General features: G+C 37.1%; 1 protein-coding gene across 4 annotated transcripts; it reads right to left on the reverse strand.

Moving 5' to 3' along the window:
- Positions 1-109: 109 nt before the first annotated feature.
- On the reverse strand, positions 110-17,257 carry LOC307005448 (tripartite motif-containing protein 16-like). Of its 4 annotated transcripts, XR_013799278.1 has the most exons (7): positions 16,250-17,256; positions 15,094-15,189; positions 14,765-14,998; positions 13,035-13,194; positions 5,592-5,639; positions 4,666-5,347; positions 110-904 (listed from the first exon to the last, which is right to left on the reverse strand). XR_013799278.1 is itself a non-coding variant. In XM_079625637.1 (6 exons), the coding sequence occupies exons 1-6, from the start codon at positions 16,826-16,828 to the stop codon at positions 4,800-4,802; spliced, it is 1,653 nt and encodes a 550-aa protein (XP_079481763.1). In that variant the 5' UTR covers positions 16,829-17,257; the 3' UTR covers positions 4,074-4,799. The 4 variants fall into 4 exon arrangements, 3 of the variants coding, with proteins under 3 accessions (XP_079481763.1, XP_079481762.1, XP_079481761.1); XM_079625637.1 differs by lacking the exon at positions 110-904 and having other exon boundaries at positions 4,074-5,347; positions 14,765-14,986; positions 16,250-17,257; XM_079625636.1 differs by lacking the exon at positions 110-904 and having other exon boundaries at positions 4,074-5,347; positions 15,094-15,183.
- Positions 17,258-17,318: the final 61 nt, after the last annotated feature.

Consider the following 17,318-nt stretch of genomic DNA (forward strand, 5'->3'; position numbering starts at 1 on the left):
ATTGTATATTATGGCACAGCATTTGGACATTACCCAGTAAATATGTTATATATAATAAAGTAAATAAGTAATGTACAAAATTATTCATAGATGTTATCCTGTAAATGCAGCCATTAGTGGATATATTCACTGTTTGTGATAAATATACTTTTTGTAACACAACACTTGAAGATATTGAACATTTATTTTTGTATTGCCCTTTTTCTATTTCTTTTTAAAATAGACATGACAAAATTATTAAACAGAACTCTTCATTTAAAACCTCATGACATTTTACTTTGTTTTCAAAACCCATATTTTTCTGAAAAACTAAATTATATTATTAATCTTTTAATTATTTTGGCAAAGTTTTATATTCATAAGACAAAAATAACTCAAAGAAACCCTGGAATATTTCCTTTTATAACCCGATCTCACAATATACTTTGCAACTCTTTCAAACATGAGATCACAAAACAAAAAGCTTATAAAAAACAATACAAAATGTAAAGCTTTTCAAATTCATATAACTGCCCTGATATTATAAAGCACTTTTATTTCTGTATTTTATTACTATAATTTTTTTAATGTATTATTATGATTATTTTTTTTTACATATGTTCATTTTACTCTTTAGTTGTTGTTGTTAATCTTAGTTTTATACATTCTGAACTGACAGGAGAATAATGACGACCAAACAGCAATTAGAGTCATGTGTCTCTCCCTGCCCTCGCCACACACACACACACACACACACACACACACACACACACACACACACACACACACACACACACACACACACACACACACACACACACACACACACACACACACACACACACACACACATACATACACACACACACAGAGTAGCAAGAAGAAGACAGAACAGAAAAAGCACAGAGTGAATATTTTCGTGAAGCTGCACTTTTCTTTTCCTTCATTTAATTTGCATCTTTTTCATCTGGAATTTTTTCTTTTTATCCAGAACTAGAGATCACCGCTTTTACAACAACAACACTGACACACTTCTCCATATCTGGACACAACTATTTTACATCAACAACTTTATCAAACGTTGTGAAAGTCTTTCATTTCTTCTACAGAGTTCATGATTTCCCTTGAGACCCAATATCTAAGATCTCAGAAAGTGCTTCTTCATCCCTCATCTTCATCCCTCTTCTTCATCCCTCATCTTCATCCCTCTTCTTCATCCCTCATCTTCATCCCTCATCTTCATCCCTCATCTTCATCCCTCATCTTCATCCCTCTTCTTCATCCCTCATCTTCATCCCTCATCTTCATCCCTCATCTTCATCCCTCTTCTTCATCCCTCTTCTTCATCCCTCTTCTTCATCCCTCATCTTCATCCCTCATCTTCATCCCTCATCTTCATCCCTCATCTTCATCCCTCTTCTTCATCCCTCATCTTCAAACCTCATCTTCATCCCTCATCTTCATCCCTCATCTTCATCCCTCATCTTCATCCCTCATCTTCATCCCTCTTCTTCATCCCTCATCTTCATCACTCATCTTCATCCCTCATCTTCATCCCTCATCTTCATCCCTCATCTTCATCCCTCTTCTTCATCCCTCTTCTTCATCCCTCATCTTCATCCCTCATCTTCATCCCTCTTCTTCATCCCTCATCTTCATCACTCATCTTCATCCCTCATCTTCCTCCCTCATCTTCATCACTCATCTTCATCCCTCATCTTCATCACTCATCTTCATCCCTCATCTTCATCCCTCATCTTCATCCCTCATCTTCATCCCTCATCTTCATCCCTCTTCTTCATCCCTCATCTTCATCCCTCTTCTTCATCCCTCATCTTCATCCCTCTTCTTCATCCCTCATCTTCATCCCTCATCTTCATCCCTCATCTTCATCCCTCTTCTTCATCCCTCATCTTCATCCCTCATCTTCATCCCTCATCTTCATCCCTCTTCTTCATCCCTCATCTTCATCCCTCATCTTCATCCCTCATCTTCATCCCTCTTCTTCATCCCTCTTCTTCATCCCTCATCTTCATCCCTCATCTTCATCCCTCTTCTTCATCCCTCATCTTCATCCCTCATCTTCATCCCTCATCTTCATCCCTCTTCTTCATCCCTCATCTTCATCCCTCATCTTCATCTCTTCATCTGTTTAATTATTTCAAATGAAAGGTACTTTTAATAGTAATATTACAATTATTATGTGTCACTACAATAAAAACTAAATGAATATGATGTAGCGTTTGAGGGCGAACCAAACACAAATGAATTTTCCAGGTGATTCGTTCAAACATAATTCCACACAGAACTCAACACTCCAGACCCCGGCTCCTGCCAGTCTACCATAGCCAACGAAAACCCCCCAGTAAGGAATTTATGGCCTTAAGAGATGAGCCCAACAACGAAGAACGTTGTCAAGTTAGATAGTTTGGGAAAGACTGATTGGTTCAGAGATGGCACGGCTCTGGCACCCACCAAGATTAATGACATGTAAAACAGACCTCCTTTTCTTTGAGGACCTTTGAACGACCTCCTCAAAACCCACAGAGACTAAGACTTTACATATAAAATTACATAAAATCATCCCAAAACAATTCTTGATGAACTTCTTACCAAACATAATCCAACTACATAATTATATATTGTGTTTACAACCTCTATATGTGTGTCTATGCTTAGATCATATAAGTCATGTAATGGTTATAACTATTAGATGTTTGAATGAAAGTGTGTCGTGCTTCCTATCCGTACGATCATATGTTCGTAATTCAGAAGATGGCTTGATTGAAATCTGTGTAAAATGTTTTGTATTCTTATAATAGTAATGATGTCTAAACTGTGGCCTCTGTACTCTGTAGAGTAAAGAGATCACAGATAACGCATGATTTACGACGTGAGGTGAAGAAAATGCCACCTCTCAAATAAAGACAGTGCCTAATTGGCCAGAACTCATCCAGGAGGCTGGACAAACGTTTGAGCTTAAAACCCGAACAAAGATTCAAAAAAAAAAAGGAAGAGAAAGAAGTTTAGAAAGAAGGAAGGAGGAGTAGAAGAAAAAAGACCGTTAGCGGAAGAGCGGATTTACTCCCTCCAGACAAGTAACCATGTAACGTTAGACGAGCGGACGAAAGAACCCAAATCAAGATCAGAAGAACATGGGTTAAACAGCTTCAGTCAAGCCATCTAAACTCGCCTCACTTTTCTTTATTTCTCTTAGTTTTCTTTTCTTTCCCGTTGAAAGTCTCGGTTCTAAGTTAAGTTTTGCTGCAAAGTTTCGTTTAAACGATTCGACTGTGAAGCCCGCTTCCAACTTCAAAGACTTTCCATCCATCCGCCAACACACCACGTGATTGGCCGCCCAAGACATCTATCCAGACACGAGAAGACTGCCAGCCAATCAACGAACCCGGGAAACCCCCTTTTACGCCAACAAAAGGAATCCCCAAAGGAACGCAAAAACAAGCAAGTAACCTCCAGACTCTTAACTGAACTGGTGCATTAATATAAATTGAATAACCCGCCTAAGAAACGATAGAAGGGTTAAATTAAGGATTGATGGTTCGTTCAGGTCATGTCTTATAAGTGCATATAGAAACTTGGGATTTCATCACCTTGCTCTTAAAACTCATTCTTTCCTCACTCTCTCTCTTTCTGCAACTCGTATGAATGTGTGTGTGCGTGTGTTTGTGTTAGATATTAGTTTTATGTATTAGAATAATCAATAAAGTCTTGCTTTATTTGAAAGATAATTGTTCTTGTGTTATGCTTACGAATTTAATGTCTTAAACTGCTGATCTAAGTTACCTTGCTAATAAATAGTGTTTTCACTATAGTTTGGATACTTATATCCGCTGCAGAGCTGCAGTTACGGCCCGTTCAAATGAACGCTGAACGAGTCATTTGCTCGGCCGTATGAATGATTCTTTTGAAGATTCCCTATAAATTAATTCATAATTCCTTTGAGCTAAATTGACCCTTACAAACGTATTATACATAGTAAATGTTGTTACAGGTGTTTCATGTATTCAGAGTTGTTTACAGTGTTAAAGAGATGGATACTCATGCTAATAATGGCCAAAGTTTGAAAAGTTATTTTGAACGAATAACAGAGAATTTCTGTGCTGAAAATCATACTTCCGGGTTGCAACATGTTTCGGCTGGTTTTTTTCTATCGTAGATCTAATGACGTAGACCAGAGTGGAACTCCTTATATGAGCATTGCTCTCGGAAAAGCGCGTTCACGCACACGTCGACCAGAGGAGAGAAAGACCGCGCTCATCGACACGCTACTACTGGAAATCATCATCAGCAGCGCTAAATAGTAATGGTTGATGTCAAGAATGTCTCCAAAAAAGTGTGTTTTGGGATGTGAGGGAAAGTTTACCTTGTTCCGCTTCCCAAAGAACCCAGTGTTTGTTACTGCTGGCTCAAGCTGCTCCCGCTTGACTCTATAGCTCCGCCCACGCCCAGAATCAAGGACCTCGGCTTTTTCCGGATAGAATCGGAAAGGTGTATTTTTATTTTATAAATATGATGAAACTAAATACTTTTTGGAGATATGAAGGACGCACTATTACTCTATAGGTACTCAAGATTAACATGAGATTGACTGAAACTAAGTATTTTACCCCCCCTTTAATAAACACAAACACACACACCATTCTTACTGAAGGATTTAATACACACATTTATTCTGTTATTTCTGTGGCAGAAGTTACGCTATATTAAAGAAATTTAATAAGAGTCTCTGTAATATCTCACTGTTACTGGTTTATCGAGCAGCTCAAAGTATTCTGGGTAAAATCTCTACAATCTGTTCATCAACACAGTTTCACTGATGATCCAGGACAAACCCAAAACCCAGGATAAAGCGGCTGAGTGAATGTGGTCTGGACTGTGTGGATGAGGATCATTGTGTCAGAGACGCTGTAGAAGGACAGAGTTCCTGCACTGTGATCCACACACACTCCTATTCTTCTGTCATCCACACACACTCCTATTCTTCTGCTGGTGGGCTTTACAGGGAGATCAGTGTGTATGTTATTGTGTCTGAATGTGAAACTGGAGGAAGAGCAGTGCAAACTCCAGGACTGATCATTATATCCAAACAAACACTGATAACCCGATCCCTTCCTGCTGATGCTCTTATATGACACTGATATAAACACACTCATCCCAGTCCACTCAATCTCCCAGTAACAGCGTCCACACACACTCTCTCTACACAACACCTGACGATAATGATCAAATCTGTCTGGATGATCGGGATACGGCTGCTGTGTGTCAGTGTCAGTAATAACTCTGTTCCTCTCAGACAGACTGAGGTGTGTATTCGCTGTGTTCAGATCCAGAGTGAGCTGATGGGAATCTGATGGAGAGAAAACACATCAGAAACAGGAATTATGAATCTGTCTGATCTTTTAATGTGTCTGAACTCTTCATGAATCATGTTCAGTGTATCATCAGTGTCTCAGTGCAGCGGACCAAATATCCTGTGCAAATCATCATTTACATGATCAATTATAAACTCTTCTATCATGATTTATTTCTCCTTCTACAGGAAGAACATGAACACATTCAGGAGTTTTTCTGCTGGTTTTCTAGAGACTCACATTGTAGGAAGTCGTTCCTGGTCTTGGGATTCATGTTGGGGAAAGTGACTGTGGAAATAAACATGAACATGTGAAGAGAAATGACAAGATACAATACATTCATATCTGAGATATTTATAATATGATGCTCTATGATATTAGATGATGGACTCATTTCTGAATAATCTCCTCCATCATGTTTATATAAAAGACGACCTGTTATTAATAAACTGAGACGCATTTAACCTTCATATGCTCTTAGTTTCCTGTTCACACTCAGTGTGACCCCAACATTTATAGAGTGATTGCAAATAAATAAAAAATCTTTTTTATAAATAAATACATTTTTAATAATACACACAATATATATATTTTTGTTTACTTCTCATCTATACAGTAATGCTGTGTTTAGTAATAAAGTACTTTTGTACCTATTTACCACACAATTCCTCAACTATACCATTAGCTTGCATGTAAAATATACATTGTTATGACAAAAAAATGCTTAAATGATTATCTAAATGAAATATAAGTTGTGTCTGGATATGGATCTGGGTGTTGGGTGTATAATTCTGCCGTCTGTCGGTTAAAGGAATTATAATTTAATAAAGAAATAGTTTTGTGCATAAATACTCAGCAGAGGGCGATAGAGATCCGTTCATTTACTGGATGTGGCCGACTGCTCATATCATCATTTGTGTAATACATTTAGTGAATTTATATATGTATAAAAATGAGACATTACAAATAAATATTCTTTCAAATAGTATAATTTTTTAAGTTTTCGATGCGTTTTGAAATGTCTTTTTTTTTCTGCAAAATACAAAATGTACAATATTGTAGAGAACAATGCCACATAAGAAACACGGAAGGACAAGACTTAGAGTCAGATTGTAGTTGCATATTATTTATTTTAATGAACCAAATGTTAAAAAAATTGTTCTAATTTAGTGTGCTTGTGTGTGTGTGTGTGTGTGTGTGTGTGTGTGTGTGTGTGTGTGTGTGTGTGTGTGTGTGTGTGTGTATGGCGTTCCGATCGGTTCTTTAATATGACTTTGCAGCACGCACTCGTCTCAATGAACGTCTCACTCAACGTCTTAATTTTTTTTTTTATTCTGCTATGTATTCCATTCATTTTAAGACGCAGACGTGACGCAGACGTCACGCAGACGTCACGCTGACGTCACGTAAATCACGCGTAGCAGTGAAGTGTCAAGTCAGACGTTACACGTCATTCACGTGTGGCAGTGAAGTCATTTATTATAATTTTCTCTTACACGCACTGCACACGCTACTCAGCACTGCTCAGTGCAGTGCGCCAGCGATTGCGATCGGTTCTTTAATATGACTTTGCAACATGCACTCGTCTCACTTGCGTCTGCCTTATAACGTGACGTCTGCGTCTGTGATTTATAGGATTTATATATAGGATATTTTGTGTGTGTGTGTTCTTGTTTAACCCACATTTTGAGGGCCAAATGCCCCCACAAAGATAGAAATATGAAGAAACAAAATTGATATAGGCTATTTCATTTTTATAGCTTATTGTTGGGGTTGTTATTATGTTTTTAATTTTTTTATAGTTTTAAAAGGCCTATAGGCTACAGCACTAAACTAGAAAACAGACAACTCGATCGCACAACCACTGTTTCTGTAGATCCTTTAAATAGAAGAATATAGAATTGAAAAAGACTATTTTTATTTTTTATATAATCCGTTTATAAACCGTTCTCACGAATTCTCAAACTGTTCCCTCGGTTTAACAAATCGTGCCCACTGATTAATAACCCGTATTAAACATTTAAAATATTCACAAATTAATATGTTTTTTTTTTTTGTTTTTTTTTACTGGTTATCTAATGCCACATTTATTTTCCCCGCAGTGCTGAATGAGAATAGCCATCTCTGGAACCATACAGAGAGGTGATTTATAGGTGGTTTATAGGCTAATGATACTAAATGTGTCTGAAAAGAAAAAATAACGAGGCATATTGTTTTTTATTAATAAACAAGTAGCCTAGGCCTATTTTGTAAATCAGTGTCGGCTGCAAACATATCTCCATCTCCGCTGTAAAGCAGATGCGCCTTTATAGAAATGCACCGTTCACGGATTACATAATCAGACAGTATTTGCTTTCGATTCGAATTTGTTCGTTTAATAGTGGACATTTCAAGCTTTATTTTGTTTCAGTTCATTTTTGAGACGCGCTCATGTTCACGGAGATCATGAAAGCACGCCTGATTGTTTTCTTTTATTTTCTGTATGACCATAAATTATGAGTATTTTAAGTTGTTTACTTTCCACTGTTGATAGGAAAATACAAGTGTTCGCGCCCGCGCCTCCGTGCCATGCAGTGCGCGCTCCACACCGCACAAACCCTTGGATATGCGTCAAAATCTCGTGTTTGTTTGTGATAATCAAATAAAACCCTGTATTATTATTGTCTAACCTTTATTATGACTGACATTTGACCAATTGCTTGTTCCTTTTTTGGATAAAAGCGTCTTCTAAATATTGTTTGTTCTTTATTTATTTGTATTTTTTGTCATTCTTATAAATAACAACGAAATAACATCAGATAATCCTACAATAGGCTATAAGTGCAATAAAAAGTCGATAAAGTGCAATCCGTTATATCACCAGTCGACAGGGACATAACAATTAATGTCCGTATAAACAATATGTGAGATGTAGTAAATAGTACAGCAATGCATTCCCAACTACTAAAGTTGTGTATAGAGAGAATTGTGGTGTGTTGTGGCGGGCTGGGTATAAATATTCAACAGTCTCACTGCAACTGGGATAAAAGCTGTGGGCCAATCTAGCTAAATATGTAGCCTTGGGCTGATAATATTAATGATAGGCTAATTATTATTATTATTAGTATAAGCAAAGACATTTAGGCTGAATAATAATAATGAACTGTGCTCGCATTTCTCCTGAGGTGCAGGCCTATCTGTTTTTAAGTATAATTCTGATGATAACTGTCAGACCGCCTGTCAATCAAACTTCGGCGAAAATCTAAAACTAAATATTACAACTCTAAAATTAAACATTACAAATATTATATATGTTAGTTAAATCAGCCCAAATGTTTACAACTACGTTCTTTTGTATTGGTCAAGAGACTCCTAGTGGTGAATAGTAGGCTACATACATGCTTTTTTATGATTTATTCATAAGTAGGCTATCTGTGGATATGTTGACAAGAAACAATGGAAAACACAAATTTTAACATGATCATTTGTGTAAATTAATATTTACTATTTGGAATAAAAAGCTATACATAAGCAAGGTAAAATCACTTAATTGCTAATGAAAAATACAATTGAAGATCAGTGGGGAAAAATAATAAAGAACGAATAAGTGTGTGGAATGTGCTGGAAACCAGCAGACGCAGACGAGACGAACGAGTGATGTGGCAAACGCAGACGCAGACGAGACGTTCGGAAGACGCAGACGAGACGTTCGGCAGACGAACGAGTGATGTGGCAGACGCAGACGAGACGTTCTGCAGACGCAGACGTCACGTTCGGCAGACGCAGACGTCACGTTCATTGAGACGAGTGCGTGCTGCAAAGTCATATTAAAGAACCGATCGTATGGCGCTCCAAATGTGTCATTCGCCGACGAGACTGACAAGCACGACAGATAACACACGTGAATACGTGCGTGTACGTCTCCATTGGTTTTATATGGAGACGTACACGGAAAAATCACGTCACGTAGACACGTCAATAACGTGTACCTGTTGATCTATACAGACGTCACGGCGGCGGTACGTTAGAAGTTAACGTGTGGAGAACGTCTGCCCGTCTGCCCGTCTGCACGTCTGCCCGTCTGCACGTCTGCACGTCTGCCCGTCTGCACGTCTGCACGTCTGCCCGTCTGCCCGTCTGCCCGTCTGCACGTCTGCACGTCTGCCCGTCTGCACGTCTGCACGTCTGCCCGTCTGCACGTCTGCACGTCTGCCCGTCTGCCCGTCTGCCCGTCTGCACGTCTGCACGTCTGCTATACGATCTAATAATGTATTAGTTTACAAATGTTCATTGACTTGGAGCTAGGCTCTGCATTGGTTTTAGCCTGAAATTGATATTAACTGTGAACTTATTCCCCTGAATGTACTTTTGCAGTTTTTCTCAGTCACTTTGGTACATTTTTGAATCATCCTTAAGATTTTTAAACCAGTAAATGTATTTAAAAAAATAATTCATACTAGCAGCACCACACAATGGAAGTAAACCTGTTAAAAAACCTGCTCAAAATCCCTAGTTCATCTCTCAAAAGTAAGTATTTATGTGAATGAACATACTAGTGCCATCAGAATGAATAGTCCTTGTGTCATTGTTCACAAACAAGATAGTCAAAATGCTTCGTCATGTTGTCAATAATAAAGTGTTCAGTATTTTCAGATTTAAACTATGGCTACGATTTATATTTATATTCTTTAAATCACAATACATACATTCATATACAGTATATAGCCTATCCTGATGACATCGCTAGGCTATCATTATGGAGGGTATCACTGGTTGTTCCCTCATCATAGGTCACACAATCACTATTCAATTAAAATGTATAAAGTTTATTAAATGGCAAAACAGAGAGAACAAAAATATTTAAGAGAGATAGAGAGGGAGGCTTATATCCAGGGCTTCCAGTGCAATGCACTTGTGCAAAACGAAAACGCTTGTATTTTTAAAGCGCAAAGTTAAACAACAAAATCTTAATTTGAACTATAGGCTACACCAAATGCTGCGCAAAAAAATACATATAGACGAATTTTTGTTTATGACTTATTGCCCCTTTATTAAACATTTAAAATATTCACAAATTAATATGGATTTTTACTTTTTTTCTAGGACAAAATTAGAACCTGGAAATTATATTTTTCCCGCAGTGCTGAATGAGAAGAGCCATATACAGGCCTATGTCTCTGAACCACAGCCTACAGAAAGGTGATAGGCTAAAGATAATAAATGTGTCTGAAAAAATAACGAGGCATTTTAATTGTTTATTAATAAACTATTGTTTTCTAAATCAGTGTCGGCTAAAAACATCTCCATCTCCGCTGTTAAGCGGATGCGCCTTTAGAGAGAAATGCTCCTTTCATACGCATTACATAATCAGAAGGTATTAGCTTTCGATTCGAATCGAATGTGTTCGTTTTAAAGTGGACATTTCAAGCTTTAGCCTATATGCTATATTTAGTTTCAGTTCTCGCGCTCCAGTTCACGAAGATCATGCGCGCCTGATTGTTTTATATTATTTGACAAAAGCACAACGCTTTCTTGTTATTGTGAGTTTACACAAATAAAAGTAGTTACGAATAATGTATTATTATTTTCTGTACGACCAGAAATGATAAGAGTAGGCTATTTTCAGTTGTTTCCACTGTTGATAGGAAAATGAAAGTGTTCGCGTCCGCGGCTCCGTGCCATGCAGTGCGCGCTCACACTCCGCTCCCCACAAACCGTTGGATATGCGTCAAAATCTTGTGTTTATTTGTGATAATCTTAGTCCTATATTATTATAGTCTCACCCATATTATGAATGACATTTGACGAATTGCTTTGTTCCTTTTTTGGATAAAAGCGTCTCTAAATATGTAGCCTAATAAATGTTATAATAATGATGATAATTATTAAATTATTTTTGCGTACACTGACCCCAAACACACCGCGTCTTCCAAGTCAGGTGACTGTAAATGCGCAAAAACTGAAATATTCCTTTTTCGAATTGGCTGATAAACGCAATTTAGAGGTGGATAAACGCAATTTAGAGGTGGATAAACGCACTTTAGAGGTGGATAAACGCACTTTAGATGTGGATAAACGCACTTTAGATGTGGATAAACGCACTTTAGAGGTGGATAAACGCACTTTAGAGGTGGATAAACGCACTTTAGAGGTGGATAAACGCACTTTAGATGTGGATAAACGCACTTTAGAGGTGGATAAACGCACTTTAGAGGTGGATAAACGCACTTTAGAGGTGGATAAACGCACTTTAGAGGTGGATAAACGCACTTTAGAGGTGGATAAACGCACTTTAGATGTGGATAAACGCACTTTAGAGGTGGATAAACGCACTTTAGAGGTGGATAAACGCACTTTAGAGGTGGATAAACGCACTTTAGAGGTGGATAAACGAAACACATAATGTTTCACTGCTGGGGAACAGAAATATATATATTTAAATGTAATGAAAATTAATTACCAACTGAGACACAAAGTTGAGGAAAAATTACAAGTAAAACACAAATTTGTAAATATTTGTTTGAATGTTTCTGTGTAATGAGCAGTTTTTAGCTTAAAAAAAATAATATTAGGAAATCATTGTCTAAAAGGAGTAGTTGTGTCCAAGCCTGCGTTTTTTAAAACAAAAAACAGTAATATTGTGAAGTAATATTACACATTAATATAACTGTTTTTTATTTGAATATATGTTAAAATGAATAGGTTGAACATTAACCAGTCATCTCAATAGAGCAGGGTCTTGGCGCCATCTACTGGCGATTTTATATTTATATTTGGTAGTTTCATATTTATTTAGCCTCCTTTCATTTCGGCATTTACAACTCGGTTTAAAATAAATGAGCTTGCTAGAAGTTCATAGAGCGATTTTTTATAACATAGAAATAGTTAAGTAGCCTAATGCATCCACTCATAGAGCTTTTTATTATTATTGTAGCCTATAGCCTATCTTATTCCCATGCATGATCGTGCATAATTTATAATGTAAAATACATTCAAATCTTTTTACTGTTGACATTCGTTGATTTTTTTATGTATACAAACCTAAATAGTATTTTCTTAATATTGTTCGAGGATAAAGATATAGGCTAAGACCTATGTTAAATAGCTATTAATGTGATTTTCTCTGTTGAAAATTCTACTAGCCCACACTGTTTGAACAGTGTCTCAAATAAGAAAAGTCCATCATACAAGTAGCTGCATAAAAATACCTGCGCTATTTTTATATTAACCAAAGGCATGTTAAGTATTGCGTTCAGACGTGCAGACGAGCAGACGTGCAGACGGGCAGACGTTCTCCACACGCATATCACACGCACGTTAACACGTCTTTAAGCTTGGTTAGGAAAGGAATGACACAAAGCGAGAGCCATAATCGGAACGCCATATGTGTGTGCGTGCGTGCGTGCGTGCGTGCGTGCGTGTGTGTGTGTGTGTGTGTGTGTTAGGTCTCACCGGTATAGATAGATAATTTAGAAAAAGTCACAACATTGTAAATTGTAATCCACTGAGATGAAGGGAACCATGTTTTTATAATTAAAGAAAAGTCGATCGGGATCATACTGACCCCAAAGCAAAAATGAGGGTTAAGCACATTTTTGTGAAAATAGACGTTTTATAAATTGAAGGAACATTTCATAAACTGCTGTACGTTCAGATTTGGGATGTTTCTACACACGTCTGTATAAACGAGGCGCAGGACTTTACCTCCGTCTGAGATCTTCTTGATCTCCTCTTTGCAGAAATCCTGCAGTTTGTCTCTCAGCTGACGGACAGATTCTCTCACGCCATCAAAAGAGGAGAGAGAACTGAAGGAAACGTCGGGTTCGTCTGTAGATTCAGGAGGTGCTGAGAGAGACTGGAAACTCTACAGAAAACAGAAATCATAACTCATCATCTCCACACTTCAGCCAATAACCTGCACTATATCAGATCTGAGCGGCTCTTGTGGACTCGACTTCTCTTCAGTGACTCGCTTCAATCCAGCACTTTCACACACTCAGATCATTCTTCTCATATTCAGCATTTAATGCTACACACTCTAGTATTTCACACTGATATATAATAAAATAATATATATAATATAATATATCAGACCATCCATTTAAACAAATTTTCCCCAAAAAGATAAAAAAGTTTATTCCAAAAATCAGATAGGTATATACAATTCCTTTAGATTTAACTTTGTAAGTATGTCAATCATGATTAATTTCTTAATTTTTGCTATAAATTAGACTTTTCTATGTGGGACATGTTTTGTCCCGACTCTCAAGAATCAGTGCTTCTCATATTCAGCATTTAATGCTACAAACTCTAGTATTAGACACTTATATATAATATAATATAATAATATAATATAATAAATAATACAATTATTTTAAAATTGTAATTAAAATAATTATTTTAATTAAATAAATGTATTACAATTTAGTCAAAATTTATATTAAATGCAATTAGCTAATATTTAGAGAACTTTTTAACCCACTTAACTAGGTATTAAGTATATTTAAATGTAATTTCAGAATTACTTCTATTGTCTTTGAAATATGGTTAGTTTTCTGGATGAACTGACACACATAAACAGAAAACTCACACAAAAACTCGTTGATACTATATACTTGGTATATCAATTAGCCTGTTGAACATGAATTAGTTCTGGTTGACGTTTTGTGCACGGTTAGGATTATTCCTTTGTTAATAAAGTCTTTTGTATCAATCTTCTTCGTCGTGTGGTTAAGTGCACATTTAATTAATGACACTTCTTTTTCACAAGGGACTATGTGTGAACTTTCCAGGTGTTTGGATGATAAAACATCTGCATGTTGAGAATTGAGGAAAAGCAGTTCACAGTTTCACTTCGTGGACTTGAGCAAGATCCAGTTATGACAGAGAAACATTTCATGAGAGCAGAATGAGCCGTTGACTGAGATGTTGTCAGGAGTTCAGTCAGATTCAGTCAGTGTTGTGTTATCATATAATCATCAGTCAGACTCTCATCTGATCATCTTCTGTTTAAAGAGACACACTTACAAAGCCCTGGGGAATTTAACATTAAATATTGACTCAATGTTCCTTCTGGTTTCTTCTGTCTTCATGAAATCAGTGAACTTGATTGGCATCAATATCCAGATTTTTCATGCTCTTTTTAATTAAATCTTTTATTTCTACTAAAATATTTTAAGTAATTGTCTCCAATTTTGGGTCAGGTGATCTTTAAAGCTGATAATATTGATTTTTATGTTGATAACTGTTTACCTAAAACACTGATGAATTTGCCCACAAAGACTCCAGACAGGAAGTGAGGTGTAAACAATGCATATAAAAACCCAACAAAAGCTGACCTTGGGATCCTTAAAAGTCCTTGTGAAGTTTCAGTGTCACTAACCAGCCAAAAACAACATATGATATATGATCCTGTTCTCCTAGATCTGTGTTACCTGCAGGAACTGGATGTGATGGTGTGTGTGTGAAAGCTGCTCCAGCTCAGCGTCTCTCCTCCTCAGATCATTGATCTCATGCTCCAGTCGCTCCAGTCGTCCTTCAGCTCGACTCACTGCAGTCTTTTCCTGATCTCTGATCCGCTGTGTGACCTCAGAGCGGCTTCTCTCAATGGAGCGGATGATCTCAGTGAAGATCCTCTCACTGTCCTCCACTGCTGTCTGTGCAGAGCGCTGTTACACACACATCACAATCACACAGTGGCTTCAGCAGGACTGACAGAGTCCAAACTGAGACGTCTCACACTTCTCTTCTTCTCCAGACTCACCTTATGAGACTTCACAGCCTCTCTCAGATGCTGAAGATCTTTCTGTCTCTGCTGGATCCTCTGCCGGATCTTCATCTGCGTCTCCTTCAGCTGTTTCTGGAGGACACACCAGTGACCGGGAATCACACATAAAACTACTGTCACACACACATTAAAGTTACATGAATCCAGAGTTGCTGAAGTGGTTAAAGATCTTGCATGGTAAGTTTTTACTGTCTGGTTCAAACCACAGATTCATGGTTTCCTGAAATGTCAGCATTATTTCATCAGTAGTTTTATATCATTAGTATCATCATTTACTCTTCCTCAAGTCTCTCCAAACCTGTATGACTTTCTGTCTATTGTGAGACACAACAGAAGATATTTAGAAGAATGTCTCGCTGTTTACAGAGACAAATAAAATATGGTGACTATTTGTGAATCACAACTTGGCTCTTTTAAAAGTAGCATATTTTGGAAATAATATACTAATATAATTGTGAAATAAGTGTGAACTGAACGTAATGTTTTCAGACACATAATTGCATGTTAATTGCTATAAAAATAAAATAAAAAAAGGAATTATAGTTTAAATTTAAAGTAATTAACTCAACTTAAGAGTGACATTTTGACCTTAAATATAGTATTTATGTAAACAATGTAATTTCATAATTCTATTGAGTTAAATTTAAATATTAAATATTATCAAAATGTTCTCTAAAACAGAACTTAAGTAAAACTTTTAATTTTACATTATAAAAAGGTGTACTTTATAAAGTGTACTTATGAAACAGTCATGAAAGTTTACTATCTTTAAGTGCACTTAAGTGGCCTTTCATTTAATGTAATATTATATTATCTGCAAGTACACTTTTTTAAAATATACTTTTAATTTGAAGTACTCTACAAGTGCATGTCAATACACTTAAGCGTACTTCTTTCTTTAACCACAAGTTGTTTAGATTACTTTTATGCTTTTTCTCCTTTTTGGAGCTTGAAACTTTTTTATTCCATTGACTTTCAATGTATAAACTAAAATATATGAGACATTTTTCAAAATATCATCTTTTATATTCCACAGAAGAAACTCAGTAAAACCGGTTTGGACCAGCATGAGTAAATGAGGAAGTAAATAAAGACACTTTCATTTCTGTGATCAATCGCTCTCAGTTCATACCTGTGTCTCTGTCCTCTGTGCTGCAGTTGATACAGTGTTGTGGTTTTTATGTTCACTCTCCTTACACCACACACAGATGCACTGTTGATCAGTAATACAGAACATTTCTAGCTCTTTATCATGTTTACGGCAGATCATGTCCTGCAGTCGTCCAGTGGCATCGATCACTTTGTGTGGTTTACGAGAGTGATAGTCCTCATGACGGTCAAAATGAGTTTGACAGTAAGATTCCTGACACACCAGACAGGACTTGACGGCTTTGTGTTTTCTTCCAGTACAGACGTCACACTCCACGTCTCCAGCTCCAGCGTAACAGTCAGCAGGAAGTTTAGTCTTCTTCAGTTTCTCCACCAGTTCAGCCAGAATGGTGTTTTTAGCTAAAGCAGGTCTTGGACTGAAGGTCTGTCTGCACTGAGGGCAGCTGTAGACTCTCTTCTCATCCTCCTGATCCCAGCAGTCTGTAATGCAGATCTTACAGTAACTGTGTCCACAGGGAATGGCCACTGGTTCCTTCAGGAGATCCAGACACACTGGACACATGAACTCATTCTGATCCACTGAAATTCTGGCTTCTGCCATTTTACTGCATGAATACAGCGAGATACAAACACACAACAGCTCAACAATACTCCAGTTTCGTTTTCTCTGAACTGAGGAGTTGAAATAGTTCCTGCTTGTGTGTTTGAGTGACGTGTGTAAAACAGGAGTGTCTGTAAAGCAGCTTCCTCATTCCTGGTCGAGGAGAGCCACTTTACTGCTGTGTTTATGTGCTCTTCAAGTGGAGTCGAAAACATTGTAATTACGAGTTCATAGTCAAGTCAAGTCACCTTCATTTATATAGCACTTTTAACAATATAGATTGTTTCAAAGCACCTTTACAGTGATCATAGGAAATTAAAGTAACAGAGATTGTTTTGGCTTTACAGCAGCTCTAGAGTAAAGTTATTGTCCAACTAAAGTTAGTTTTGATTGATTCACTTCTGTCGCAACGATCATTAGTTGTTAACTTAGGGGCCGCTAACACGACACCGTTTTAACAGAAAACCCTTAATGCGATCCGGCCGCTCAT

The sequence above is a fragment of the Phoxinus phoxinus genome, assembly GCF_949152265.1.
Source record: "Phoxinus phoxinus genome assembly, chromosome: 1".
Taxonomy (NCBI): domain Eukaryota; kingdom Metazoa; phylum Chordata; class Actinopteri; order Cypriniformes; family Leuciscidae; genus Phoxinus; species Phoxinus phoxinus.

Excerpts from the sequence above, each read along its gene's own strand:
- LOC307005448 (XM_079625635.1), bottom strand. The coding sequence starts at position 16,828 with ATGGCAGAAGCCAGAATTTCAGTGGATCAGAATGAGTTCATGTGTCCA. Across the intron at positions 14,999-15,093 it reads AGGCTGTGAAGTCTCATAAG|CGCTCTGCACAGACAGCAGT; the intron begins GTGAGTCTGGAG and ends TGTGTGTAACAG. Across the intron at positions 5,640-13,034 it reads CAAGAAGATCTCAGACGGAG|TCACTTTCCCCAACATGAAT; the intron begins GTAAAGTCCTGC and ends TTATTTCCACAG.